General features: G+C 38.4%; 1 protein-coding gene across 2 annotated transcripts in view; it reads right to left on the bottom strand.

Annotated features, from left to right (window-relative positions):
- Positions 1-13648, bottom strand: part of UGGT2 (UDP-glucose glycoprotein glucosyltransferase 2) — a 273527-nt gene that overhangs the window by 203371 nt on the left and 56508 nt on the right. For both annotated transcript variants that reach the window (XM_032785015.2, XM_032785017.2), the window contains exons 9-10: positions 10294-10393; positions 3948-4008 (exon numbers count right to left, since the gene is read on the bottom strand). In XM_032785015.2, the coding sequence (XP_032640906.1) occupies positions 3948-4008; positions 10294-10393 (161 nt within the window). The remainder of the gene's footprint in view (positions 1-3947; positions 4009-10293; positions 10394-13648) is intronic.

Genomic DNA, 13648 nt, shown 5'->3' with positions numbered 1-13648 from the left:
TTTATTTCCCTTTGTTGTGAGACTCAAGGAATTTGGGTCTTGGGGTCCCCAGGGAAAGTTTGGGGAGACCAGAGTTTATCAGGTACTCAGAGTCCTGATTGGTGGCAGCATATCAGATCTAAGCTGGTAATTAAGCTTAGAGGATTTCATGCTAGTACCTCATTTTTTGGACTCTAAGGTTCAGATTGAGGAGAGAATACTATGACAAGAGTGCTAGCTGAAATTCATTAAAACTTATTTTCAACCTTAGCTCTATTTTTATCGAGTTTGATTTTTTGTTCATGAATCAGAATCAAGTCAGAAACTTTAGTCTTCAGTTCCAGGAAGTGGAGAAAGTTTATATCCTCCACGGAAGTCATTACTCTCGTCCTCTTCTCATATGGAAATAGTTGCTGAAGAGTTATCAGTCTCCTCAGAATTTAAGTAGAGCGCTCATCTTCAGCAATTTTCCTCCTGATTTCCAAAAAAGTTTGTAGGTAGCTGCATCAACATGGGTGGTAGAAGGATCAGTGCAGGTAGAATAAGCATTAACATCAGCTGTGCTAACACTACTGTCACAGTAAGTTCCATTGGTAACTGAGATGGGATGTGCATCATGCGCTATGGTACAGGTCACAGATTTCATTGCTGATGTCACCAAAACTTCCACAGTGCTGTGGATTCCAACTTGTCCAATATGAGGATGTTGTTTTTTGGGATTAAGGCTGTTACGAAAACAATCTAACGATAGAGGTCATTAGATTATGCAATAACTCTTGCTATAGCTGCTCAGAATCAAATATCACAGTCACTGCTTAAAGAGATGGCTGGCAAGCCAAGAACAACGTTAGCTGGGAATCAGGTGACAACTGTTCCCCTCTTAGCACAGACTGAGCACAGAATTTTGGAGATGTCTTGTTTAACACTCAGAAGATAGTGTTGATGTGTCCCAGTGAGAAATGCTATCAGAGCTTGCAGGACTCTATACACATGGGAATGCTGACACTGGGTTTATCTTTTCACTGGACCTGCACTAAATCAGGCTGACAGGAATTTGTAACAACCAGCTTTAAACATCAAGTCTGGACGTCACTTTGAAGTAGAGAATGACTAGTCCTTTGAAATGAAGTAGTTTCAGCTCCCTTGTGCTAGAACAGGTGCAATTAAGGTTGACCAACTAAGAGGCAGGGCAGCATCTGGATGGAGCTATAAACATCCAGGCTTTCAGTAAGAAAGGGGGATGATCAATGAGCAAGAGCAACAGGGAGTGGCTGCCAAAGTCCTCTGAGAGGGGAAGCAGTGGGAACTGGGGGGAAGGGGGGCAGAGGGAGAGAGGAGAAGAGAAGGGCATCCAGGGAGAAAGCTCTGGGAGACAGTGCTCATTTAAAAGAGCACGGAAGAACCCTGCTAGAGGCTGTGAAGCAGAAGGGAGTGAAAGGAAAGGGGAAAACCTCCTAGGAGCTGTAGCCCAGGATGAGCTAAGGAACTGGGTTGCTGGTTTTGCTCACGTTTGGAAACACAAAATTGTTTACAATAAGATGCTGAGTACGGCAGTGGGACCTTTAAGGGCTGGGGACAAGCCAGTGCCTTACAGAAGGATCTCAGGTACATTCTTTCAAAGACCTGAAAGTACAGAGCGACATCTAAGCACATATTTTACACTGAAGACAACCATAATCTTTACTCAGGCAGAAGACCTTGTAATCATGTCTCTTCATTAGCAACACAAAGATTACATTTAGGCTACCTACAGCAGCCCCAGGATGTTTTTCATTCTCCACCTGAAAGAGAAATGGTACTTACTACAATTTTTAAAATGAAGAAGTGTAAAGGTGCATCAAGAATTGAACTGCATCAATCAAATACCATAAACTGGGCATTCAAAATACTATGATGATGGGTAGGGTATAAATTTTTTATAAAACAGTCTAATGTACAGAACCAAAGTGTGGTACCAAGAAACTGAAGAGCTCAAAGCCTGCCTGTATTAACAATGAGAAATACAGAAGGCCCAACCTCAGACCAAAGTGCAAAAGCACCTGGAAAAAGTTAAGCAATGTCTATTGCTCCATCAACTCACCCAGCTCCAGTGCTTTATGGATAGATACAATGCTCTACGTCTGCAGTCCATCGTCAACTAAATGCTCCAAAGTGAGAGGTAGCATAGGCGGGAGCACGGGAGGGAGGGAGTACCAAGAATGTCAATACTACCGACAGCATTATAGTTTGCCAACCAAGTCAGTGCCTTGATTGAAGACAATTTTTAAAATATATAGGGAAACTCACAGAAGAAAATTAAAAATTGATATAAGGATTTGAAGGCAAGCTGTGTTCCCAAAGCATGATCAAAGCTCAGATAAATACTATGGAGAACTGGTAACTCCTCCACCAAATATAGAATCATAAAAGATTAGAGTTGGAAGAGACCTCAGGAGGTTATCTAGTCCACCCCCTGCCTAAGGCAGGGCCAGCATCAACTAAATCATCCCAGCCAGGGCTTTGTAAAGCCAGGCCTTAAAAACCTAAGGATAGAGATTCTGCCACCTCTCTAGGTAACCCATTCCAGAGCTTCACCACCCTCCTAATGAAACAGTGTTTCCTAATATCCAGTCTAGACCTCCCCCACTGCAACTTGAGACCATTGGTCCTTGTTCTGTCATCTGCCACCACTGAGAACAGCTGAGCTCCATCCTCTTTGGAAACGCTCTCCCCAACCCCCGTTCAAGTAGTTGAAGGCTACTATCAAATCCCCCCTCACTCTTCTCTTCTGCGGACTAAACAAGCCCAGTTCCCCCAGTCTTCTTGTAAGTCAAGTGCCCCAGCCCCCTGATCATTTTCATTGTCCTCCGCTGGACTCACTTCAATTTGTCCACATTCTTTCTGTAGTGGGGGGCCCAAAACAGGACGCAATACTCCAGATGTGGCCTCACCAGTGCTGAATAGAGGGGAATAATCACTTCTCTCAATATGCTGGCAATGCTCCTACTAATGCAGCCCAATATGCCGTTAGTCTTCTTGGCAATAAGGGCACACTGCTGACACATATTCAGCTTCTTATCCACTGTAATACTCAGGTCCTTTTCTGCAGAACTGTTGATTAGCCAGTCAGTCCACAGCTTGTAGTGGTGCATGGGATTCTTCCATCCTAAGTTCTGACTCTGCACTTGTCCTTGTTGAACCTCATCAGATTTCTTTTGGCCCAATCCTCCAATTTGTCTAGGTCACTCTGTACCCTCTCCCTCTAGCTTAGTGTCATCTGTGAACTTGCTGAGGGTGCAAGCCATCCCATCATCCAGATCATTAATAAAGATGTTGAATAAAACTGGTCTCAGGTTTTGCTCAATATGCTCATAAAGGAAATGATGTTTGGATAATGAGTGAACGGGTATTATGAAACATTTAGAATTAAGAGGATTCTCACCTGGTCACACTTTGAAAGCATGGACAAAAGAGTAGAAATCCATCTAGATGGGAATTTTTGGACAACTGCATGTTATGTACAAAAATTCACGCAGTACATGCTTCATAAATTATGTGACCTTTTTGACAGAAAAATGTACACTGTATATATGCAATTAAATATTCTACTAATGTATGTTTGAAACAGTTTAATTAAGATTAACCCAGCCCCCCATAAGGTTTACTTAAATATTAATGGTCTGATTTCCCAACAAGATGAGTATCTGCAGCTCCCATTCATTTCAATGGGAGTTGGGTTGCTTAGCAGACTTACAAACCACCCTCATGTCCTTTCATTAACTAAGGACAGGGCATAGTTAATGAATCAAACACAAGAGAAGTGAAGAAAAAGAAATCAATTACTTAAATTTAGGAACAGAATAAATGTTTAAATGATTTCCTCCTCTATTAGAAATCAGTTAAAAGTTGCTATATTAATACAAAAATGTCCCATGGCTGTAATTTGATAGTCACTTTATGTATAATTCAAGGAGCAAGCAAGGGCAAACCTTCTGATTTTTCTCTATTTCATTTCGCATTTGTTGGTTTACAGGAATTCTGGTCAAAGATCTGTAGGAATAAAATATTGGTATTACTCAGCCATTCTACATTTAAACAAACATTCTCCCTTACCTAATATATGTTATTTTAAGGGGTACAGTGATCAGCCTTAAAAAAAATCCCAAATCTAAACATATACAGTTAGCTCAATATTTACAATATTATTTCACCATCTTTATATTAATTTTAGGGAATAGTCAGCATTTTGTACATACTGAAGTTACTTAAGTATCCAAGATATATTATCTTACTTCATAATTTCAAATCTGGATGTTAAAGTTATTTACCTCCATATCTAGGCAACTAAATCAAAGTGGTCTGAAGCTCTCAATTTTGACCTTAGGCTATTGGAAAGTGTTATGAACAACCAATTACAAGTTCAAAGTATTATTAATAATGGGTATCTTTACTTATTAAAAAACTTTTTCCTATATCTACAGCAACTATAGTTTGGCTGCCTTCACCATTTAAGAAAGTTGTGGAAGGCTTTACCAACTTTATTTCATGGATGTGAAAATATGCCTCTGAAAATATAATCCATCTTCAACAAAGACCACTGGAAAAAGTGCAGGAAGTATATCATGCTGCCTCAAGAGGCTGTCATAAGCTTTTTAGTTCATTTTCTGCAAAGACAAGCAAAGCTTTCTTTTTTGAGATTTAGCTGCCAGAAAGACTAATGAACCCATTCTAACACTTCAGGGCAAGGATGGATTCATTAGTGAAACATAAATATAGTGAAAGTCAGAGAAAATGATTACTTCTGAGATGGCGTGGGGACAACCTCAGTTTCCACAAGTAAGCTTTACTTCCCTTTGAACATGCTAAGAAGTCTTGATTGCCTGACACCTCCCCAGAAAGCATGTCAGTTACTGCCTTGCCCCTTATGGTAAAATATTCTTCTCATAGTGAGAACAGGACAACTTAAAGCCTCAATATCTGCAAGAGGTACAGATGAGTTTTTTACCTTTGATTTAGCTTTCTCTTATTCCATGCTTTCAGATAATAAATTTCTAAAGGAAGAAAATGGTGGCAAGAGAATGCTAAGGCAGTCACAGTCCTATATGAGGCAGGCATAAAATTGGAAAAAACAGAAGTAAGAGCTATAGAGGACAAAAAATTCCTAGATGGTAAATAGTTATCATTCTGCCTGTCAAAGGGAGTGAAGAGGAAGAACTCAGGATCTATGATCTCAGAGAGAAAGCTACAAAAATACAGACTAGACTGTGTGTTATAAAGATGTTGAGGTCAGTAATTGTTTGGGAAGATGTGAATACTCACTCGGGCCTTCACATCTCATGAATAATACAGTCATCCCAAATTCATCCTTATAAAACTTTTATAACCACACAACCATGTTTATTCTCTATGCATACACAAACACACTAAATATCTTATTATCTGTGTCAACTATTTATTTATTTATTTATTTATTTTAAGTATAAAATTTTAATGCGGGAGAGCAAGAATGGAAACGATATAGAATAATAATTTCTTTCAAAAATGAAAATGGATTTAAATGAAAAATTTATAATAAAGAAAACATAAGCACAAGGATTGATTAGAACAACTCAAACTAGCTTAAAGATGCCAGCAAAACACCCAATTGAGAAATGAAGCACAGGGGATAGGAAAAAAACATCATTAAGCTAAAAGCCTGAAAGCAATTGGCTCTGCAGCACAGTTTTGAGAGAGCGTGTTACCAGCAATAAGCATCATTTAGAAACACAGCTTATATAACATTTTCCCCTATCAGAAAGTATTTCTGTAACTGATGGGAATTAATACTGAGAGTTAATTTAGCCAAAGGAATAATTTAGCCACTAAATAAGTAGGACAAATCACAAAGCTAAAAACTGAAGAGCAAAAGGTGTAAACATCAACACAGTAAATAGTATTCTGGCCCTGTATGAATACTTTCAAACAGTCTTGAAGTAGCTAGTCGTTATTTAAGAAAAAATAACTTGGTCCTATTTGAATCTGACTATATTTGGCATAATTTGTAGTTAATTATTATTATTATTGTTATTGTATTATTATTATTAGTGGTAGTATAAAATTAGCTCCTAGAGGCCTCAAGCAGAATCAGTGCTCCATCATGTGGGGAACTGTCTAGCTACAAATCAGAACACAGTCCCTGTCCATGGAGTTTACAATCTAAATAGAGCAAAGAATCCTGTGGCACCTTATAGACTAACAGACGTTTTGGACAATGAGCTTTCGTGGGTGAATACCCACTTCGTCGGAGACATCCACTTGACGAAGAGGGTATTCGCCCACAAAAGCTCACGCTCCAAAACGTCTGTTAGTCTATAAGGTGCCACAGGATTCTTTGCTGCTTTTACAGATCCAGACTAACATGGCTACCCCTCTGAAACTTGACAATCTGAATAGAGAAGACACAGAAAAATAGAGGCAGAACGCTATAGAAGGAGGAAAAGAGCAGACAAAGCTGTCATGACATTAACAGGAACCTAACATCACATGTGTTATCTTAAATGTTTGTAGGATGGGTTTTTTTGGAATAAGAAGACAAGTGAACAACAGATGATATTAATGAATCACTAACTGTCCCTGTGCCTAGCCATTATCATTAGGCATGGTGTCATGTTTTCGGGGGAGGCAGGTTATGAAAAAATTTGAAGGAGAGAGGACAGTAGTGGAGAACTGAGAAGAACATTTCATCCATAAGAGGGAGCATGGAAGAAGATGTAAAACCGCTTGTGAAAGAGATGTCAAAAGTGGTCAAAATGTCATCACGGACATGCTAATAAAATGAAGTATTGTGTTTTTGTAAATAGAGATGAGCACTTAAAGCTGACAAAATAAACAAAATATTTAGCAATGATGCATAAAAGATACTGAAAGATATATGAAAAATACTGAACTGAAATGTGTAACAGACAATTTATCTCTGGTTATGCTATGTTATACTAATAGTCAGACTTTTCAGTTTTAGTACTTTCCAGTTTCACTATTATAAACAACAAATTTAAAAATAATAAAAATGAGCTCCAAACAACATAAAGGAATCTGAAAAATGGGTAAGAGAAGAGTATACAGTACAGTAATGCACAAGTAGCTTGTTTATTCAGAAAGCATCATTTTAACCAAACTGTAATTACTTATTTTGATGCAAATAAGCTAAGTGTGTAAGGGGAGAAGATTAGGACACACAAAGCAGTACAGTGTCCTAATGAGGTCAGTGAACATCCCAGTACCCCACCCATCAAGACTTAAATTAACCTCCATCTGCAGCCAAGTGGTTATTAATAAGACTATTATGTGATTTTGAGAAGGTTTATGTAATATTTAAACTGTTGCGGTGTTTGTCTTTCTTTATTAACAGGGGAGGGATAGCTCAGTTGTTTGAGCACTGGGCTGCTAAACTCAGGGTTGTGAGTTCAGTCTTTGAGGGGGCCATTTAGGGATTTGCGGATTGGTCCTGCTTTGAGCAGGAGGTTGGACTGAGGTCCTAACAATCTATGATTAATCTTTCTCTCTTTTATCTAGATAAAATGTAAATATATACCAGTAAGATAAATGCTTATTAAAGTATAACTTTTAATATGCTCAAATATTAAGATTTGTAAATTATGCAGGGATACCAGGAAACTCAAGGTATGTACTAGTACTGCATATTGTTATAGAATTATGTAATGGCCAGATACTTACAAACTGGTAAATTGTATGTCAATTAACAAAAAAAAAAAAGCTGTATTTTTTTTTTTTATCTTCCAATCATGTCACTTGTTTCACTGTCTGCAAACTGTCAAATGAACTGACCTCTCTTAAATTCGAAGATGTTATTTCATAAATACTAAGGTCATGCTGACCTTTCTTCTAGGAAACAGAATGAGACATGAAAATGAAGCTCACCACTAGAAAGCCCGGGAAAAGGAAACTTCTAAAGTTTTAAACTTTTCTTTTAAATAAAAGGACCATTTTTGGACACAAATGTCACTTTTTAATTTTAATTTGACAAATACAGTTTTGTGTTTTGATTTAAATATTTGTCTACAATATTTACAACCCAAACTTTGCAGAATTGTGCTAGTTCATGATAGCCTGAAAACTAATACTTCACTTTCACTGTCAAAAATTAGTAATGTACAAAAAAAATAAATAGTATAAATAATGAAAAGTAAATTTTATTATTAAAATTATTTCAGTTGAACTATTAAAGTATCACTGCTAATTCAAGATAGGAAATGTAATTTAATTTTGTTCAATGGGCCTGATTCTTCTCTGATTTACTCATTCGACTCCACTGACTTCAGCAGAATTACTCATCATTTATGACAGGTTATGTCAGTGGAGAATCAGAATACATGAATTCTTTTTACTTGAGTTTTTTCAATTTAAGACTGCCATAGGCACACACTCATCAATTTAAAAATAATATTTTATCTGATTTTTAACTTATAGTGTTAAAAGTAATAAAGATTTGTATAACTAAAAAAAACTAGAGTGATAGAATCTATTTTCATTTCTAGACTGTTTATGTCTATTTTCATTACAGTCTATTTCCCTTGTCATACACAGCAAAAGAGAAGACAAACATTTTATTTAAGAACATAAGAACAGCCATAATGGGTCAGACCAAAGGTCCATCTAGCCAGGATCCTGTCTTCTGACAGTGGCCAATGCCAGGTGCCCCAGAGGGAATGAACAGAACAGGTAATCATCAAGTGATCCATCCCTGTCACCCATTCCCAGCTTCTGGCCAAAAGAGGCTAAGGACACCATCGTTGCCCATACTGGCTAACTGGAATTTATTTACCGTACATACTCGCTCATAAGTTAAATATTTTTGGTAAAAATGTGACACATCAAAGAGCAGGAGTCAGCTTATAAACAGGTCTACACCAAAATTTGATGACTTTAAACTCTATGGAATCATTGAATTGAATATCTAATACATTGTTGCTTTGTTTACCTTGAGCATCTGAGGGGCTCCATGCCCGTAATGCTCCAGGTAAACAAAATGTCTTGACCCGCCAGCGGCTTACCCTGATGGGCTGGGAGCCAAAGGTTTCCAACCCCTGAAATATAGCGTTGGCTTCTGAAAGGGTCATACAGTTTTTGCTATTTTTACTTATCCATTTTGTGGGGGTCAGCTTATAAACAAACAGGCTAATGAATGAGTATGTACGGTAATTCTTTTTTGAACCCTCTTATTGTCTTTAAGAGAAAAAAACCATGCAAATGTGGTTGGAGAAACACAAAAACTTGCAGGGGCTGGGATTGGTATAGTACCTGGAATTAGTTTTAATTCTTTTTTAAAACTTGATGATTTCAAGGTTTTTTAACTTGATGATTTTTAACTTGATGATAACGTCCCTTCCACTTAACCATTTTTTTAAAGTAAGAATAGAATGAGCCTTACAACTTATGTACCTTTTTCTCTGCTGTCTAATGATGATGTGTATTTTTCTAAGTGTTCACTTATACCAAACTGGTTGCTTTATATTTCTCTGCAATTATATTTTGGCATTTAAAAAAAAGTTATTTAATCTTCTTTGCAATTAGATATGATTGAAGTAGCTTTTATGTTACACTGCAGTTTTTCTTTAACAGAAAAACAGTGGGGACAATAAAACGAAAGGAGATCCTTAAATTAGGAGTTATAATACGTTGTGAGACAGTCTGAAGCAGAGAACCCTATTTAGCATCATATTTAACTCAATAATTCACTTTAAAAAACTGTGGGACAAGCTGTGACATACAGTATGTGACACAAAAAAATTTCTTAGTGACAACACATGACTGGCTCACAGAAACAGCAACCTTCTACATGAGCAGAGCTATGGCAGTGCAACAAGACAATTGGTTTCTGTAATAGAGGAAGCCTGGGAAATCCATCTGTCCCATTAAGATAAACAGGACCAATCCCATGAGCAAAGTTATTCACATATGTAAGTGTCTGAATGATCAAGCCCTTACTTTGTAAAGGTCTCCATGCACCAGACAGAAGATCACTAAGAGATTGATCCTCAGTCCTTCTGACACAGGGTTTCTCAAAGAGGAGTCATCGCTTGTGTAGGGAAAGCCCCTGGCGGGCCGTGCCAGTGTGTTTGCCTGCCCCATCTGCAGGTCTGACCGATCGCTGCTCCAGTTCTAACAGTTATTCTGCTCTCACTGAAGTCACTTGGACTCCTTCCAAGAGTAACTGTACAAGACCATGATTATCTATTTGCACGATTTGGCCAAAATCTCTAAAATATTCATGAAATTCAAACAGAAACATAAATCAATAATTAATTGATACTCAAAAAGTAAGCAATTTTATCATACCTGGCCTTTATTGGGAAGTTCTGAGCAATGTCTTTCATTACCTTTAAGGCACTATAAACAGGGGTTGAGATAATTTGAGAAGCTGCTTGAAAACTTAGATCTGTAAGAAAAAACAATCACTAAATCATCAAAGCTTATATTGTAAAACTCTTAACATGCAGACACAGAGTTGGAACTCTTTATATATAAATTATACAGAAAAAAGCAGCATTAAAAGAACATTATTAAGGTGGTTAGAGACAAGGTGAGTGAGATAATATCTTTTATTGGACCAATTTCTGTTGGTGGGAGAGACAAGTTCTCAAGCCAAATAGAGCTTTTCTTCAGCTCTGGGAAAGGTCTGGCTTGAAAGATTGTCTCTCTCACCAACAGAATTTGATCCAATAAAAGATATTACCTCACTCACCTTGTCTCGCTAATATCCTGGAACCAACACAGCTACAAATACACTGCATACATTACTAAGGGTGTAAATTCAAGCACACAGAACTTATGAAATGACAGAATTAGGGTTGCCTTGTGTAATTTCTTAGGTTTAAAAGAAAGTAGGCAGATAAAACAGAAGAAGTTCCATCATATGGCCTCACATTGACACCCAGTGGCTAATCTGAAAGGTAAACTTCAGATCCACCGCACAGTCCTCTGCCACCTGAGCTAATGAAGTAACTGATAGCAATATTAGTGTGTCATCCTCTTTGTGGATCAGCACTAGAGAATGATGAAACACATAATTTACCAGACCCAGAACATTTCCAAATGGATAGAATATTTGGGGATTTTAGCTGCTGTGTTCTATCAACTCTCTATTGAGCATGTGCAAACTGTGATTTTTCAAAGGCTTATAACTTTATCACAGGGATGACAAAAGCACAAAGGCAATTCCCCTTACAAATTTCAAGTCCCTGCTCCAAACCATGAGAATGCTACAGAAAGGGCATCAGAAAATTGTTTAAATGGGTAAAATAATATTTTCTCTGGATTCTTACCACAAGGAAAGTTAAACCTTTCCCCACCGTTGCCTTCTCCCAGGGCTTCCCTCCCTGGGGTTTATCCTGGAAGATCACTGTGATTCAAACTCTTGAATCTTAAACAGAGAGGAAAATGCACCCTTCCCTCCCTCCTTTCTCTTCTCCCCTCCAGACTCTCCCTGGAGAGACCAGTAATTCTAACACAGGAGAGAAATTAGCCTTTCTCTTCCCCCCTTCCCTTCCTTTTCTTCCCCACCAATTCCCTGGTGCAATCCAGACCAGTCGCCTGGGGTCCAACACCAGAATAAAAAAACAATCAGTTCTAACAAGAAACTTTAATAAAGAGAGAAAAACAGTTAAAAATTATCTTTGTAAATTTTAAAATGGATTAGGTACAGGGGTCTTTCAGCATTTTACTACTGGGAATACCCTCCAGCCTAAGTATACAAGTACAAATTAAAATCCTTTCAGCAAATACACATTTTTGAACTCCTTTCAGACCAAATACCACATTTGCAAATTAAAGAAAACAAACATAAGCCTAAACTCGCCCTTATCTCCCTAGTACTCACTATTTCTGAACTTATAAAGGAGCTAGTATCGGAGGAGATTGGGAGAGAAAACCTGGTTGCATGTTCTGGTCCCTCTGAGCCCCCAGAGTGAACAACAACCATAAATTTCTAACAGCACACACACAAAACTTTCCGTTTCCCTCAAGATATTAAGTATCCTGTCCCCTGATTTGGTTCTCTGGTCAGGTGACAGCCAGTTAAACCCTTTACAGTCAAAAGAGGATATTAAATACTTCTGTTCTATTACTCTACTATCTGTTTATTAACACAAGCGGTATAATTACACGTAGAAAGTTTTGGAACATGTTTGGATTTATTCTTAGAAAATAGTCCTGGTTTTGGGATTTTTGGATGTTATTTCCCAACAAATCTCTCTGATATCTGCAACGTTTCCAAAGATCCTAGCACTGTACTAACTTCTAAGATCTTTGGGAAACTACTCTCAGTTCCCTCAAGGAACACCTAGCATCTATAGCAGCCTTTCACTGTCTAGTAGTAGATGGATACTTCATTTGCTATCAACCTGAGGCTAAACGATTTTCCTTAGTGGGTAGAATAAAACCTTTTCCACCAACCCTGGCATCTTACCCTCATGAAGGACCTAAACCTGGTATTGAAAGACCTTGACTAGACCTCCCTTCAAGCCTTGTGGTCAACTTGTTTTCACTTACATACTTTCAGATGGAAAATGGCCTTCCTGACCAGCAACACTTCAGCTAGAAAATAAGGAGAAATAACAGCTTCTATTGGCACATTCCGCCGCCGTCCCCCCACCCCAGTATTTTTTCAGGACAAGTTACATTTCAGGCACATCCCAAAATTTCCCTAAGGTAACCTGCCCATTTCACATGACCACTATCACCTTCCAATTTTCTACCTCAAGCCTCTCCAAAAACAGGGAGGCTTATGCCACAACTTCTAGATGTCAGAAGAGTCCTAGTCTTTACCTGAGTTAGGGACGAAGTCTTTCAGGAAGTCTCCTAAACTTTCCTCTCTTATTTGGCAGATCTAAGGACTTGTCAATATCATCCAGAGATTCTGTCAAACAGGTCTCGAACCTGCATTTACAATGTTTATCAAGATCCACAGCATGAACCCGCCAAAATATATTGTTGCAACAACTCCACAGGTCGATCTCCTTCATTCGTTGCCCTTCTTTTCAAGAATGTTTCTTATCTTTCAGAAAGTCTGTAGAGTGGTTGACGATGGGCATCAGTCCACACCTTCGCAGAAACATTATGCGATCACTGGGAAACTCTTGCCTCCAGTGCTTCTTTCGGCTCCAACAAGTATTTCATCGTACTGACCTGACTCCGAAACCCCAGCCTCTGGTAGGATACTGTGATGGAATCACCCTACAGTGGAGCATCCACAGGGGCACTACTCAAAGAAGAAAGTAACTCATCTTTGTTGCAGTAATTTGATGGTTCTTGAGATTTGTCCCCCTCTCGGTGCTCCTCAACCTTTACCCTCCTCCTTCTGCTTCAGAATCTTGTCAGTGACACTTTGCAGTAGAGAAGGGAACGAGGAGAGTTAGCCCGCACACACTGGCTAGCTTCATGTGAGGTGGAAACCGGGAGAAAACAGTGCATGTGTGACGTGTTCAGTGGACACTACTGAAGTTTTCCAGTCAGCCCAGCGCGCAATGCAAGCACACCTTACAGTGAACACCCATAGGGACACATTCTGAAGAATCATCGTTACTAACAAGGTGAGTATACTCTTGTGTGGCCTAGCACCTGGTGGATATGCCACATCTAAACAATAATTTAATAGTACTTCTATTTAACTTTTGTTTAGTTATTCTTTGTGTTT

Source organism: Chelonoidis abingdonii, chromosome 1 (genome assembly GCF_003597395.2).
Source record: "Chelonoidis abingdonii isolate Lonesome George chromosome 1, CheloAbing_2.0, whole genome shotgun sequence".
Classification (NCBI taxonomy): Eukaryota; Metazoa; Chordata; order Testudines; family Testudinidae; genus Chelonoidis; species Chelonoidis abingdonii.
Note: the sequence above shows the minus strand (reverse complement) of the source record. Positions and strands in the feature narration are given on the sequence as shown.